The 16,189-nt window shown below is 40.9% G+C and overlaps 1 protein-coding gene and 1 pseudogene across 14 annotated transcripts in view; both read right to left on the bottom strand.

Annotated features, from left to right (window-relative positions):
• NCOA6 (nuclear receptor coactivator 6) overlaps positions 1–16,189 on the bottom strand; it is an 82,013-nt gene that overhangs the window by 30,640 nt on the left and 35,184 nt on the right. For 11 of the 13 annotated variants that reach the window (XM_084775752.1, XM_084775747.1, XM_084775757.1 and 8 more), the window contains 4 exons: positions 15,273–15,395; positions 6,778–6,906; positions 4,671–5,567; positions 2,546–2,692 (listed from right to left, as the gene is read on the bottom strand). In XM_084775752.1, the coding sequence (XP_084631878.1) occupies positions 2,546–2,692; positions 4,671–5,567; positions 6,778–6,906; positions 15,273–15,395 (1,296 nt within the window). The remainder of the gene's footprint in view (positions 1–2,545; positions 2,693–4,670; positions 5,568–6,777; positions 6,907–15,272; positions 15,396–16,189) is intronic. The other 2 variants (XM_084775755.1, XM_084775756.1) reach the window with 2 other exon arrangements.
• LOC311593272 (large ribosomal subunit protein uL2-like) lies at positions 7,500–10,848 on the bottom strand (annotated as a pseudogene). Its single transcript has 2 exons — positions 10,834–10,848; positions 7,500–10,597 (listed from the first exon to the last, which is right to left on the bottom strand). The product of its transcript is annotated as a large ribosomal subunit protein uL2-like (transcript).

Raw genomic sequence — 16,189 nt, 5'->3', positions numbered from 1 at the left:
TGACATCCTATCTCAAAACACCAAAAATAGAAACAATGAACCTAAGGCCTCTCACATGCCTGGTACGCACTCTCCTACTGAGCTGTACACATCTTGAGCGGGTGTGATTTATTTTATCCCTGTAATTTTTGGTGTATGTATGTACATGTGCGTGGCGTGCATGTTTGAATGTGCGTGGTCTCTGCTTCCCAACTCCTAGGATTATGGGTGGCTGCCACACTCGGCTTTTCTATGGGTTCTTAGAACCCAAACTGTGGTTCTCATGCTTCCACAGCAAGCTCTGTACTGACTGAACCATGCCCTATCTCTGTGTTTTTAACTTTAAATAGAAACTAAAAAAGTGGCAGTCTAATGAAGTTACAAAACCAGGCACGCTGCAGCTTGGGAGGGAAGCGTACACTGTTCATTGCTCACACCATCACAGTCTTCCCTGAACGTCAGGAAGGCTTTTTAACCCAGCTTCATCAGTTCAAACTGTGCGCTATACACGTCGTATACACCAGCGTACAGCCATCTAAGCCTCAACTGTTTATTGAGTATCCAATAACAACAGGGCATTTCCAATACTAATTTAATATCGAAAGAGTGGATAAGATCTTTGCTCCTTTAGAGCATAGCTGGCAAGAGACAAAATATAAAATAACATTTTTTTCAGGAAGTAATTAAAGTTAACAGAAAACTAAAACAGGGTAACAGAATAGAAAGTGATAGACGTGAAAAGAGCCACGTTAGCACCAGGAAGACAACTGCTTTAAATGGAGACATGGAGACAGTAAGTGCACATGGAGGTCTCCCTTAAAAAGACAAATAGCTGTGCCAGGGTGGAAGAATTATAAATCTAAAAAAATTACTTTTATTGTAGGTGTACGGGTGTTTTGCCTGTTCATGTTTGTATACTACATGTGTGCTTGGTGCCTGTGGAAGCCAGAAGACGGCATCAGCTCCTCTGGAATTGGAGTAAGCCACCATGTGGGCGCCTGGGTCAGTGCTCTTAACCACCTAGCCACCTCTCCAGCCCCAAGGATTATGAATTTTATGTTTTTTAACTTCCTATAAAACACTAATTCATATAACTCAAGAATACAGTTTTATATTAGCAGATAGGAAGCATCAAATAGTTTATCCTACTCTTCTCTCATTCTTCAAGTGACAGTATGAAGTTTTTATTAAGTGAAAAATTCACCTCCCCCTTTGAGACAGGGTTTCTCTGTGTAGCCCTGGCTTAGCCTGGACTTGCAGATCCTCCCACCTCTGCCTCCTGGGTGCTGAGATGAAAGGAATGTGCCCCTATGCCTACCCTCATTCTTTTGTTTTTTTTTTTCATTTTTCATTTTGATTTATCTGTATGTATGCATGTGAATGAATGCCAACATATGTGCATGTCCAGAGGAGGGCATCAGATCTCCAGAATCCAGAATTACAGGTAGTTATGAGCCACTGATACGGATGCTGAGAACTGAACACAGGATCTCTGGAAGAGCACAAAGCCTTTTAAAATACTAAGCCATCTCGCTAGTCCCTCATTCTTTATTTCTTAAAAATATTAAAATTTTATTTATTTACTATTTATGAGTATATATGTGAGTGGTGTGTGTGTGTGTGATGTGTGTATAGGCAAATATGCCTATTGGCAAGGAAGGCCAGAAAAAACACTTTTACTTGCTGACTTTCAGGCCCTAGAATTCTTCTCATTCTTTAAGCAATTTATAATAAAAGTGAAGTTCAGAAAAATTTAAGCTAACTTAGTCCAAACAACTTCAATGAGAAAGGGCAAAAAGATTAGTCACGCCGTTGCTAAGCAACCAAAAGAAACCCAGAAACATGACATTAAAGCTTACACAACGCTTCAGGGAATACTTATTAGCCAATCCACTACATGTTATTTCTTCTCTGAACTTTCTTATATATACTATACTATTGAGCCTGCTTAAATTGGAAAAATGCCACACTGCATACCTCAATTTAGATATTCAGACAAATGAAGCTAATATGTAGTATATAGAGATTTGAAAAGTTAGATGTTCAAACATGTCATATACCTACATACATATGAATTTATGGGTTTTTTTCCCCAAAAATGCCTTTTGCCTGAGCAAACTCTAATCCAGGGATCAACAAGTCAGGCCACAGATGGATCTGAAACAGGCAAGGATTTGGAGACCTGTTCCTTCCACTAAGCGGACTGAATAATTACAATATAGACCAAATGACTTAAGCCCCTATATAGAAAGAAATGGAAGAGTGTGTGCTCATCTGTACGTGTGTCTGTATGTATGCGTCTGTGTGTGTCTGTACATGTTGGTCTGTGTGTGCGTGTGACTTTTGCTCTGAAGTTTCCTTTCCTTTCCTAAGGTGTCTCCTGATTCTCGGGACATATAACTCCCCCTCACTCCCACATTTCAGTCATCACCCTCAAAGATTATCTACACGTTTGAAATTAAAGAGAAAGCCCAGGACTTGTTCATTGTACACCCCTGTTGTCTTTCAAGGTATTTACCACCCTAACAATGCTAAAATACAAGTGGCTAAATCAAAATAAACAAACCTGCATGCTGGACATTTTGATTTGCTTGCAACTGAAGGGCTCCTGAATTCCCAGGGGTGGCTGCTGTGGTGGAAGGCACCTGACCTTGCATAAAGTTGGGATTGGCCTGTCCTGCTGAGAAGCCGGGTGGGAGGCGTTTAGGCATTCCTTAACAGAAAACAACGAGTGAGGCGGTTATCCAGCAAATTTATACTCTCGCTGAGATATGGGATGGATAAGGAAGGATGAGCTGCATGGAGTTTCCACTGGCTTAGCTCTCTCTGTCACACTGGTAGGATCTTTAATAATAAGGTTGGGAAAGATGGTTAAAAAAATCAACACAATCCCTTACATGAGCACTGTCAAATGAAAAATACTAAAAAATTTACACTTAGAACATGCCAAGGAAAAAATGGCAATCTGCTCCCTACATGTGATCTGAGGCCATAGCACAGCAAGGTTTGAGGGCTCACTTTCTCTGTAGTACAACAGACTCCCAATATTTATACACTGTGACACAGGCACCAAAGGGATATGCTAAATTCTCTCGTATTCAAACAAATGGTTACGAAATACTATAAAACAAAGAGCTGGGCCCCAGTTAAGGATGGCTGGGCAGTGTTTCCCTCTGAGGGAAATCTTTGCAGAAAAGTCTCCCTCCCTCCAGGGTTTGCCCTTGTTTCTCTGAAGAGCTAAGAGTTCACAGGAGCTTCAAAATGAGGCTGTATCAACTTATGCCTTTCTCTCAAAGATTTGTTGCAACTAGGATAATTACGGTACCAGAAACCATGCTCTGAAGTAACCTTACTCAAGTTTACATCCTTTTAGGAAGGCCTAATTTCAGAAAAACATGTTTGCAATAAAGAGAATCTCAGATCCTATAGCACAGGCCTTGATGTGGCCAGATCACCTAGGCGAGCTCATCAATTGCTCTATGAAAGCAACAATACCTAACGCTCACTTAAAATTTGCTTATTCGGGCAAATTTCCAATGCCCTGAAAAGCTCTTTGTAGACAAATATGCATTTGTCCTTCCATTAGCAGCAACAAGTCCCCATGTACATTCTTTCATTGTAACTGAATCAGTAATCATATTTGCAGAAGGGACTACCCAGATTCCACTGATCTAGGGCTAGACGCCCAGAGTAGCAAAGTTTGGAGCAAAAATGCCCTTACATTTCCTAAAAGCATCTTAGGACTCAAATATTAGAGCCCGTATTTCAACAAAAGCAATTAGAAGAGAGTGAAAGGACTGCTGAGCAACTTAACTTCACCAGAAACCATGGGAGCATGCCTTTGCTGTGTTGCATTCAAGATGCAAGAGTTTTTTCTGGGTAGGCAATGGGTGTCTTTTGGTGGGGATATGCTTATCAGATGACAGTTTTACTGACACTCTCTATACCTTACTGAAAAGCTCCAAGCACAGTCATGTGCCCTAGATGATTAATAAGAATAAATAATAAACATGGAGATGAATAAGTTTTACTGTAATCGTTTTACCTCTCACACATTAAGCTCCATTGCTTTATCTTCATACAAGAGGCACCTTACAAAATAAATAAATAAATCTCCTTTAGGTATAACTAGTGGAATTCCCTCTCTAAGGAGCAGGCATTGGCATTATAAAACTATAAAAGTAATGATTTTTGAACTCAGTCCCCTTTAATACTTTAAAAATACCATGCTTACTATTTTACTAACTAGGATTATCAAAATTGGTAAAGTAGAAGGGCATTTTCCCCAATAAAATCCTGTACTTATCTTTTCATTTTTGCTCAACTGTATAATCTTAATCCTTCAGCAAATAAGAAGTTTAAATTATTAATAAAATACATGTTTGGCCTGGACATTTTAACGTACTAGTACAAGATTAAGCAAAAATAGTTTGAAACAAAACGAACATCTCTATTTTCAACTTTCCCGGCATTTTCATCCAGAGAGCTAGCTTATATTTAACCAGTAAGATGTTACATAGTATATCAAGATAAAAATACATTAACTAAGTTATATCAAGTGTCATCACTGTATCACAAAACCAAATGATTACATTCTCATTTCACTCCCTCCATTAATACTAAAAGCTGACATTCTACTTAAATCTATCTCCAGTAACTTTACTAACACAAATAGTTTCAGTGTTCCTCACCTCCTAGGCCTGGATGTAAACTCTGTGGCCCCTGGTTTGGTGGTTGCTGCTGCATCACCATGAAGTTAGGTGGCACATTTCCCTGTTGAACCATAGGATTCCGACCTGGAGAGCTGACAGGCTGCTGAAATCCCTGGGGAAGTGGGTTATTTTGAGGTGGCCTTGGTCCCATCTGCTGCTGAGTTTGGTTAACCGTTGGGGAGGATGCAGGGGATCCCTGCTGGAAGGAGGAGGGTGAGGAGGCAGGAGACTTGTTGGTGAGGTGGGGCTGTTGCAGGGGGGTTGGGACCCTGGAGGGCCCTCCCTGCAAGCTCTTCATCTGAGGAGCTGTGAACTGGCCTGGGTTGCTCATTTGAGGAAAGTTTGTATGGGCTTGTGAGGCTTGTTGGCTGCCAAAGGGATAAGGAGGGGGAGGGTGAGAAGGTGTCTGTACCGTGGCTAAGGAAGGTCTTGCCTGAAGTTGCTGTTGCATTGGGCTAGGCAAGGGAGCCTTCTTCCACCCTTGATTTGCAGTCATTGCGCCCAGAGAGCCCTGGGCTGGCGGAGGCTGTAGAGCTCCAGAAGGCAGCTGGTTCCAGCCTGGAGGAACAGGCACCTGAGTTGGAGCAGTAAACTGTGGTCGAATCCCCTGTGGCTGTTGCTGCTGATGTTGCTGTGGAGGTCTCGTCTGCAGTTGTTGTTGTTGTTGTTGTTGTTGCTGCTGCTGCTGCTGCTGCTGCTGCTGCTGTTGTTGTTGTTGCTGCTGCTGCTGCTGCTGCTGCAGCTGGGGAAAATTAGCTGGGTTCATTTGTCTGTTCACAGGAACAGGCTGCATTGGGTGATGCGCTGGAGGTAAAGATCCTGAGGGATGACTCTGCTGCTGTATATGGAGTCCAGAGAGAAGTGGATCCATTGCATCTGTTTAAAAAGAGTGAACAATAGTTAACCTATTACGACCCAGATCTGAGCACATGGCTTGGATCTGCTGGTGCCACCAATATTATCATGTCCATGAGTATCTTCTAAGTACCAGCAGCCACCAGCGACCTAAAGACGAATGCTGCCTTAAACACAGGAGCAAATTACTATTACAGGAAAACGAAATAAAATAGTCAACTAGGTTTGGGAAATGCTAGACCTAATGATTTCAGACAAATTTCTTCTTTACTGTAAGAAGCTTAGTGCTGTAAACATGTTAACTTATGAAGTTCTTTTTAAATTTTTATTTTTATTTTTTTATCTTTTGGTTTTTTGAGACAGGGTCTCTCTGTGTTAGCCTTGGCTGTCCTGGGATCGCTTTGTAGATCAGGCTGGCCTCGAACTCACAGCAATCCTCCTGCCTCTGCCTCCTGAGTGCTGGGATTAAAGGCATGCGCCACCATGCCAGCCCAGCTTATGAAATATTTACCAAACTCATATGACTTCAAAATTCTGTCATGATGTATCTTATAGGACTAAACATCCCAAGGTATAATGATGTCTGAATGGAAATGGCCCCACAGCCTCACAGGGAATGGCACAATGAGCGGGTGGGGCTTGGTTGGAGGTAGGGTGTCACTCTCTCTTCCTGCTGATGCAGATATAGAACTCTCAGCTCCTTCTCCAGTACCATGTCCACCTGCCTGACACCATACTTCCTGCCTTAGAGGAACTAACCCTCTAAGCCAGACCCAATGAAATGTTTTCCTTTATAAGAGCTGCCATGGTCATGGTGTCTCTTCAGAGTGAGAGAAACCCTCAACTAGGACAGCATGCTTCTTGGGAATGTTTAAGCATAGCTGATAAAATAAGCAATTTTAAGAAGAAATGCTGACATTTAGCTGTGAGAGTTCATGGTAGATTTTGGAACAAAGCAGTTAGAAATCCAGCCTCAGTGGCTGAATCTCTCTCTGTTTGTTTGTTGTTGTTGTTTTGTTTTTGTTTTTCGAGACAGGGTTTCTCTGTGTAGCCTTGGCTGTCATGGAATCACTTTGGAAACCAGGCTGGCCTCGAACTCACAGCAAACCACCAGCCTCTGCCTCCCGAGTGCTGGGATTAAAGGCGTGTGCCTTCAGCTTCAGTGGCTGAATCTCATGGTACCTGCAAGTAGTTCTAACCTCGCTAATTTTCAAAGCCTGGCAGACACTACCTGACTGAGAAGCAGGGCGCGGAGTCCGGGGCTGCAGTTCTGGACTGGGGCCTGGGGCCACCATGGAAGATGACATGTTCCCGCCCTGGGGCATCACAGCAGTGGCAGGGCTCGTCATTCTTATTAGTCCTAGGAGAGAAAAAAATACCTAGAATAACATTCTGAAGTTGGTACGTGTGTGTGTGTGTGTGTGTGTGTGTGTGTGTGTGTGTGTGTGTGTGTGTGTGCACGCATGTGCTGTTTTTTGAGACAAGATCTTACTCTAATGACCTGTCTGGAACTCATGGTAGATTGCATCAGGCAGGGCTGAGATTACAGATATGAGCTACCATATTCAGCTTAAATTTCTTTTCTTTTTTTTTTTCCTTTTTTTCTCTGTATAGCCCTGTTCTGGATTCACTTTTTGTAAACCAGGCTGGCCTTGAACTCACAGAGATCCACCTCCCTCTGCCTCTCTGAGTGCTGGGGTTACGGGCAGCACCATTGTGCTTGGCCAATTTTTTTTCTAATGACATATTTTAGAAATACTGTTTTGCCTGCATGTGTATGTGTGTGTACACCACTTACATGCCTGCATGTGTATGTGTGTGTACACCACTTACATGCCTGCCATTCGTGGAGACCAGAGGAGGTGCTGAGTCTCTTGGAACTGGTGATAGCTGACTGTGAGCCACCACATGGGTGTTGGACACTGAATCCGGGTTCTCTGCAAGAGCAGGCATTCTCAACTGCTGAGCTCTCTCTCTAACCCCTGTTTGTTTGTTACATAGTTAGCACAGTCCTGCCTCCGCCTCTTGAGTGCTGGGAACCACAGGTGTGTAGCACTAATTCCAGTCTCTAGCTGCTAGGCAAACCCCCTATCCACTGAGCTACACCACCAGCTTAGTTGCTCTTTAAAAAGAAACGTGCTTTGGTGTCGCTCCTTAATTATAGTTTTCATTCCACTTATTTCTGTTCACTATTATTTTCTTTCTTATTACTTTACGATTTTTCTCAATTCCTTTTTATAAAAAAAAATTGGGTTTTGTTTGTTTTGGGATGGGGTCTAATTATGTAGCCTTGGCTGTCCTGGATGGCCCCAAAGTCACAGAGATAGACCTGCTTCTGTCTCCTGAGTGCTGGGATTAAAGGTGCGCACCATCATTTATCTCAGTTTTTGAGCTTTCCTTCCAACTTCTATAATGGCTGTATTTCACAAAATGTGATTGATATACATCCTCACTACCACACTCTAATAAAATTCTAAACACTTCAACTTCCATCACGATTACCTTTTCAAATCCTAAAGGCATTTATTTTATAATTTCTAAATTTTTGAAAATATGGGGTATTTCGCCTATATACTATTTATTTTGCCACTCATTTAGGTACATTATGATTAGACATAGAATCTATAGGACATTGCTCCGTGGTATTTATTAAAACTTGCTTTTGGAAACATGGTTAACTCATATAAATATTCCATTTATGCTTAAAAAGACTAAGAACTCTGGAATTAGGATTACATAGTTTCTATACACGTTCCTTACATAAAGCTTTTGAGGGTTTGGGGGATGATAATCTTTGTAGCCTTGACTGGCCTTTTCACAGACCCATCTGCTTCCTACGCACTGAAATTAAAGGTGTATGCCACTAGGCTTGGCTCACTATATAAAACTTACCATGCTATTCATACTTTCTTTATCCTTATTGGTTTTTGTAAGTTTGATTTAACAGATGTTAAAGTCTCCAAGACTCCATGTAATTTTTATATATTCAGACGCATGGTAGGTATATAAAAAATTTAGCTATATTCTTTTTCATTTACATGATTTTTATCTTTTATTATTATTTGTAGTACTAAAGACTGAACTCAAGTCTTTGGATATGCTAGACCAGCACTCTAGCACCAAGCTACATGTGTAACTCTTTTTACATTTTGAGACAGAGTCTAAATTACTCCAGCAGGCCTTTAGTTTGGTGTGCAGTCACTAGGCTTGTGCTTGAGACCCTCCCAAGCAGATACTAAGATACTTAGAATTACAGGCAGATGCCAACATGACCATATTATAGTCCTTTTTTTGTTTTCTTGTCCTTTTTTTGAGAAACAGGGTCTTACTAAATTCCCTTGATGTCCTGGAACATGCTTTGTAGGCCAGGCTAACCTCAAACTCAGGAAGACTCACCTGTCCTAGCCTCCCCAGTGCTAGGTTTAAAGGCATGTACCACCATGCCCAGTTTTATCCTTTTCATTTTAACATCTGTCTTGTCTGATTAAAAAAAATATATATATACTTTTTCTTGGTTACTACTTACCTGGATGCTGCTGCTGCTTCTGCTGCTTGTTGTTGTTGTTGTTGTTGTTGTTGTTATTATTATTATTGTTATTGTTATTATTATTATTATTATTATTATTCTGAGAAAGGGTTTCTTTGTAAAACCTTAGCTGTCCTGGACTCTCTTTGTAGACCAGGCTGGCCTTGAATTCACAGAGATCCGCCTGCCTCTGCCTCCTGAGTGCTGGGATTAAAGGCGTGCAACCGACACACTCGGCCTTAATCTTTTTATCTTTGAACCTTATGAGTCCTTATATTTTATACAGTTCTCACAAACAGTACAGAGCTAAATCTGAGAGTATTACTTTAAGTAATTACTTCTATGTTATTAGTGTTCACAACCCATTTACTTTTGCTGCCAGTGACTGACACAGTCTGACTTACCACTCATTCTATAACTTATATTAACGTTATTTTTCTTCTCCCTATGCTATACTGTCTTATTTTTCCTAAACTTTACTGGATTTTTTCATTACACCTTTCCTTTCTACCATTCTATTACTTGCTTAAAGTTGTACATTGTATTATTTTACTGATATCTTTAAAGTGTCAACAGGCAAACCTGACCCAGAATGTAACCACAGTATCTGTCATTGTTACTTACTAGTCCTATGTAGGTTCACCTCTGTTTAACAATCCTTAGCTCACCCGTTCCTTCTTAGACTTCGTTTCTTCCATCTTAGGTTCAACTTTCTACCTCCTGAAATGCATCTTTGAGTAGTTCAATTAGCAAAGGTCTATTAATAGTAAGTGTCTTTTTCTTTCTTTTTGGCCAAAAAACAAACTTTATTGGGCCCATGAATTCTAGTTTTCTTTCTGTACAGTTTTGGTTCCATGTCAGCCAGTCCAGTGGGAAGCAATGAGACCCACTTTGTGCCCAGCAAGGGGCATCTTTTTGGCTAATGGAGGGTTTGGCAATGTGCTGGTAGTTACAACCTCCAAAGGGACACTCCACAGGCTTTATGGCCACACCCTGTGCACGTGGCCAGCAGTTCCTCTTGCCTTTTACTTGTGGTATGCACTGCCTGCCTTTAAGATAGGTTTGTCAGTTCTACCCCTGCTGGCCATCACACCAACAGCTTTGTTGGCCTGGAAAATGACCTTTTTGGACCCCGAAGGCAGCTTTACTCGGGTCTTCTTAGTTGCTGGGTTGTGGGAGATGATTGTAGCATAGTTCTCAGAGGCTCATGCCAGCTTGCCTCTGCCTTCTAGGAAACACACAATAGTACCCTCAGGCATGGTGCCCATAGACAACCATTGCAAATATTGAGCAGGACCCTCTTGCTGCACAACACAAACTGTCCAGTGTGGATTCTCTCTGAAGTGATGAACTGCTTTGTCCACTTCTTAAATCAGTAGGGAACACAAAGGATCACATTAAGAAAGGGAGTGTTGCAGGCAAGGTAATGAATGGCCTTTATGATCTCTTTAATATAGCCTTGCCACTTAGCACAGTCCACAGCACGCAGGTGCAAGGCACAGCACCCAGCACCTTTCTTCTGCCTCTACCACGAGGCCACAGCAACAGGTCAGCTGGGAAGCACGGCTAGTCACTCCTCTTAAGTCTTGGGAAACTTCTACTGTTCCTTTGGTAGCACAACTAGGTTTAAAATTCTAGGCTCCTAATTATTTCCTTAGCATTTTGGAAATGCTATTCTAAGGTTTCTGGATTCCAATGGCCCAGCTGAGAAATGAGTTGTAAATGGCTCTTACGGGGTGGGGGTTAGGGAGTGCCTTTAACAATTCTGTTTCCCATTTCTGTACGTTAACAATATGGTTTAGATGTGGATTTATTTGTGATGCTCACCATGTCTGAGTTTTTGATATGGAAGTTGTGCTATTTGGGGGGAAAAAAATCAGCTCTGAAATTTTCCAGCTATTCTTTAATATTGTTCCTTAGTTTCTTAATTTGGGTTTTTGTTTGTTTGTTTGTTTGTCTGTTTGTTTTTTGAGACAGGGTTTCACTGTGCAGCCCAGGACTGTGTATCCTGGACTTGCTTTGTAGACCAGGCTGGCCTTAAACACAGAGATCCACCTGCCTCTGCCTCCCTGAGTGCTGGGATTAAAGGCTTGCGCCACCACTGCCTGGCCTAAACCTTCTCATTTTATCCTTCAAGTCTCTTGACCACTTTCATATTTCCACTATTTCTCTCTCTTGTATTCTGCATGACTTCTTCAAATTCTCCTTAAAGTCCAAATATTTCTAATTTGCTAAATAAATTATTTATTTGATGCCTTTAAATTTGTACAAGTTCTTCTATCCCTCCAAATATACTTATATTCTGTTAATATCTTTTTTCCTATTTTTTTTTTATAATCTTAAGCACACTGATATCCCTATTACCTAAAATGCTGAAAAAAATGGAAGTTTAACACTAAAATTCACTAATTTAGTGCAATTTTGTTTTTTACAGTAAGTTTTAACTGACAGTCCACAATGGCCTGGGTTAAGAATGTGGTCCTCCCGAGCATCAGTGGTCTCGTCCGTCGAGAACCACCAATTGTTAACGACAAGCTAGGCTGTTCCGGGTCATTTTATATGCTCAACATGCAGATGGTCAGAGAAGAAAACCCCCAAACCATCAGCCTCCAAAAAGAGCACAGGGAAAGAAAGGCAGACACCCATGTATCTCCCTCTGTCAAAGTAACTAACATTTTTAGGATCTACCTTGCACTGTGAAGTCTGGCTTCATGAGGGATTTTTTTTTTCATTCTTCATGTAGCCTTCCTGGCAACCCAAATCACTTGACTCTTCAGATTCTCCATGATGTTTTTATGTTTTCTTCCTTCCTCCCTTTCCCATCCATCAAAGACATGGTCTTGCTATGTAGTTTAGACTGGTCTTGACATGGTCCTAACTGCTGGGATTACAAAGTCTTGTGCCTCAATACCAGCTGTTTATCACTACTTACATTTTCATTTTTAACTTGGATTTTTCTCTGAGAAGCTCTTTTGGTATTTAAAATCTCAGCTATACATTGAAACTTTCAGGAGATAAACTGTTACATGTTGAAACCAGATCTACTTTTGTGGAATCCCATCCCATTTTCAAAATTAGAAGGCGCATCCATGAACCATGAATTATGGTGGTGCGCACTTGAAACCTCACCACTCAGATTTAAAAAAAAAAAAAAAAAAAAAAAAGCAGGAGGACAGCAACAAGTTAGCCTTATCTGCACAGCAAGTTCCAGGCTAGTGAGAACTATACAGTGAAGACCTTACTAAAAACAAACCCACCAAAAACAAGAGCACTCTCATGACTTGGACCACGTGAGTTTCTTAGTTTCTTTCTTTCTTTCTTTCTTTTTTTTTTTTGATACAAGGTTTCTTTGTGTATCCTTGGCTGTCCTGGACTCACTCTGTAGACCAAACTGGCTTCAAACTCAGAGATCCTCCTGCCTCTGCCTCCTGAGTGCTGGGATGAAGGGTCACTGCCTTCACAATGAGCTTCTTATTCCCAGAAATTTTCCAGTGCACACTGACTACATGTTCGGTAGTAACATGCTAGCATGCATTTCTGGTACTACACAGGAATTTGAACTAGCTCTGTGGTTCTCGCTGCAGATAGTATCTAGGGGAAGTTGGGTCATATACAAAGGTACCTTTAATTGGCACAATTAGAAGAGATGTAGAGTGGTACATCTGTGGTACAACTGGTGGGCAAAAAAAGTCCAGGATGCTACTAAATATTCTCCAATGTACAAGATAGCTACTCACAGCAAAGAATCACTGGCCCCAAATACCAGCAGCCAAGAATGAAAACCTCTGATTAATGATTACTATGGTAACCCCACAAATCTTAGGATTCTCTAAAGGCATGAAAAAATATGCTGTAGATTTAGATTTAGTTGCTTTCTATTGTCAATGCTAAGAGAAGAAAGTAGTGCTGAGATTAAGTGATAAGTTAAGATACTCTTGATAAATAATTCTAAAGTTACTTAATATTGTTTCAGAGGAAAGGGAAGGTTTCTTTCACTAGGAAGATTTCTCTACTTAGTTTAACCTGCTATTAAATTTCATTTGCAACCCTTAAGGCTCAATAGACAAGTGAGAAAAAGAATCTTAAAATATAGCTGGTGTATAGAAATACCTGGAAGTTAAAATGCCATATGTGACTACCAGTCATAACTTATTGATGAGTCCTAGTATTTGCGTTGTAACTGATCACAATTAGTATCTTCCATTAAATACCAATTTAATCTAATTTCAACCTAATGTTTCAAGGTTTTTTGTGGTGATGAGCTTATAGCATCATAATGCTGGCCAGACACAAGATGTTGCCATCAGTCTGCTGGCATCAGCTTAATGAGTGTCTTAACATTTCAAGACTTGATGAGCTCTCTAACATTGTCTCTAGTATATAATTTAAGATATTTATGGTCACCTATGACCAGAAAATATTAATGCTAGTGGGCACAAGTTGAGATCAGAACCCAGATTTCCTGGCTTTCATATCACATCTATTCATTTCTTCACTAACGACACATAAGGTAGCTAGGGTCTTCTGACCTTCACTCTTTCAGCAGTGGCAATGCTACCACCTATGATTTCTTATATGGCACTTCATATCAGTCCAACCGAATAGACTGTGACAGAGTCATCAAACAGATCTTGAGGGCTATGAATGTAGTTGATAGTAGACAGCATGTGTGAGAAAGTTATGAAATGCTTGCTTATTAAGCATGAGCTCTGAAGATTGCAGACCTTATCATCTCATTTTTAAAGATAAAGATGAATACATTCATTATATTTCAGGGAAATAAAAATACATAATATATTTGCTTGAAAATAGCTTGAGGTAAACAGAAAATGCATGGGCAATATAAAAACCTAATTTAAATTCTATGCCAAATCTTTTGGGTTTTTAGTTTTGGTATTTTCAGATAGGATCTCTCTACACAGCCCTGGCTGTCCTGAAACTCACTATGTAGACCAAACTAGCCTCGAACTCACAGAGATCCCCTTGCGTTCGCCTCCTAAGTGGGATTAACAGCATGCACCACTATGCCTAACTATGCCAAGTTCTTGCTTACAGTTCAGAACAGCAATTTATAAATGAAATTCCTCTACCTTTCTACAGTTAAAAAAATGTATTTTATGTGTATGAGTGCTTTGCCTGTGGGCATGTCTATGCACCGAGTGTGTGCCTGGTGCCTGTGGAGGTCAGAAGAGGGCATCAGACGCCCTGAAACTGCAGTTATACATGATTGTGAGCCGCCATGTGGTTTCTGGAAAGCAAACCCAGTACCTCTCCAAGAGCAACAAGTGCTCTTAACTTCTGAGCCATCCCTACAGCCCCTCCTGCCTGCTTCTCATGGTCGCCAGGGATGGAGCAATAGATTGCGTACAGTCTCAGGCTCCTACTCCTCTTCAACCATAGCAGCTGTGCCTTTCTGTTTTACTTGAATAAAGACTCCTTAAGCTTCTAAGGTTTCAGTGCCACTAGTGCAGTGAAAAAAAAAAACACAGATCTGAGAGTGAGGACATTTGGAATATAAACCTATTTCTACTTGACCTGGGACAAATGGCTTCCTTTCCATGAATCCCACAACTTCCCAGCTCTGAAAGTAAAAGCCAACTCAACTCTAATGTTGCATGAATCATAGTATTACGGAGAAAGTCTGGGATTACTAGAAAAGGACGTAAACTACTTGTACCTCTTCTAAATTCTTCCCTCCCACTCTGAGACATGTGACCATCCTGCCTTAGCATCTTACGTGATGAGCTAGCACAGGCATGCCCGCCACTTCCAGCTAACTCCCTCAAGTCAAAATACATAAAAACACATCGTCCCACATACATGAAGATTGCACATAAGACATAAGAACTCTGCTTAAAGATCCATAGGCTCAGAGAAAGTACAAGGTGGAAAGCCACATTCTCTACTAATTATTTTGAGAGTGGAAAATGTCTTACTTTCTAACACTTAGCAGAGGTCTTATCATGTACTAGGCACTTAATAAATGTTTACTTATAACTTAGTGTTCATCCGATTTTAGGCCAAAGACCGTACAGACTGTTAATGTAACCTTCTTGAGAATAACTCATATCTCCTTTTTCTGAGTAAATAAAAATGAGTTTGCAAAACACCCCATCTATATGGCAAGACTCATACCTTAAGAATTCAAGCCCCCAAAAGGAAACTGATAAAATGTCACATAAATAACTAGGAGGACTCACCTGGACCACTTGCCATAGAAAATCCTGCCTCCATCCTAACGGAATTTCCGGGTGCCATGGGTCCATTCATTCTCACATCTTGGCTTCGGTTTTGACCCAAAGCCAGGTTGATAGCACCTTCCCCTGAAAATGACAGTAAAGTTATAAAATGGAAATAGCCAGAGTAAGATGCAGATTTAGTTTACAGGCAGTTACATAAGAATTAATTTTCTGTTTTGAAGAATTATACTAAGTTTACCACTACAAAAAGGAATAACTCAGTATTACAACCCTAACCCTAATCCCTCATTATGTAGCTCAGTCTGGCTCTCTGAATACACGAGACTGAAATCCTAGCCTGTGTAGTTTGCTCCATCTAAGCAAGCACAGGGAGATCACAGTCAGGTCTCACAATCATTAATAAAGTTGCTTAGTGTCAGAGAGCTTCAAAGTCTCAATGTTTCTTTTTTTGTGACAGGGTCTCTCTGTGTAGCCTTGGCTGTCCTGGACTCCCTCTGTAGACCAACCTGACCTTGAACTCACAGAGATTTGACTGCCTCTGACTCCCTCAGTGCTCGGATTACAGGCATAAGACAGTGCACTTGGCTTTGAACATTTATTTTCAACTGGCCCATAAATTGTGTGTGGGCAGACACAGGACAGAGAGATAGATGGGGACAGGAAGAAACTGTCAGAAACTCAAAATTCCTGATTTCTTTCTGGGAGTTCATAATCAGAAGATAAGAGATATAAAGTTTAATATGGAAAAAAGGCAGGGCAGTATGGGGACACTGTTATATTTGACTGTAGACTTGTGCATATTCTTTCAATATCTGCACTATAAAAAAGGTCTCCAGGAGTTACAGATATAGCCAATTGGCAGAGCCTTGCCTAGCACGCACAAAGCCCTGGGTTCTATTCTCAGCATGGCACAGACC

Source organism: Acomys minous (genome assembly GCF_964271855.1).
Source record: "Acomys minous genome assembly, chromosome: 3".
NCBI classification, from domain to species: Eukaryota; Metazoa; Chordata; class Mammalia; order Rodentia; family Muridae; genus Acomys; species Acomys minous.
The sequence above is the reverse complement of the archived record's forward strand: the minus strand, read 5'-3'. Positions and strand labels throughout refer to the sequence as shown.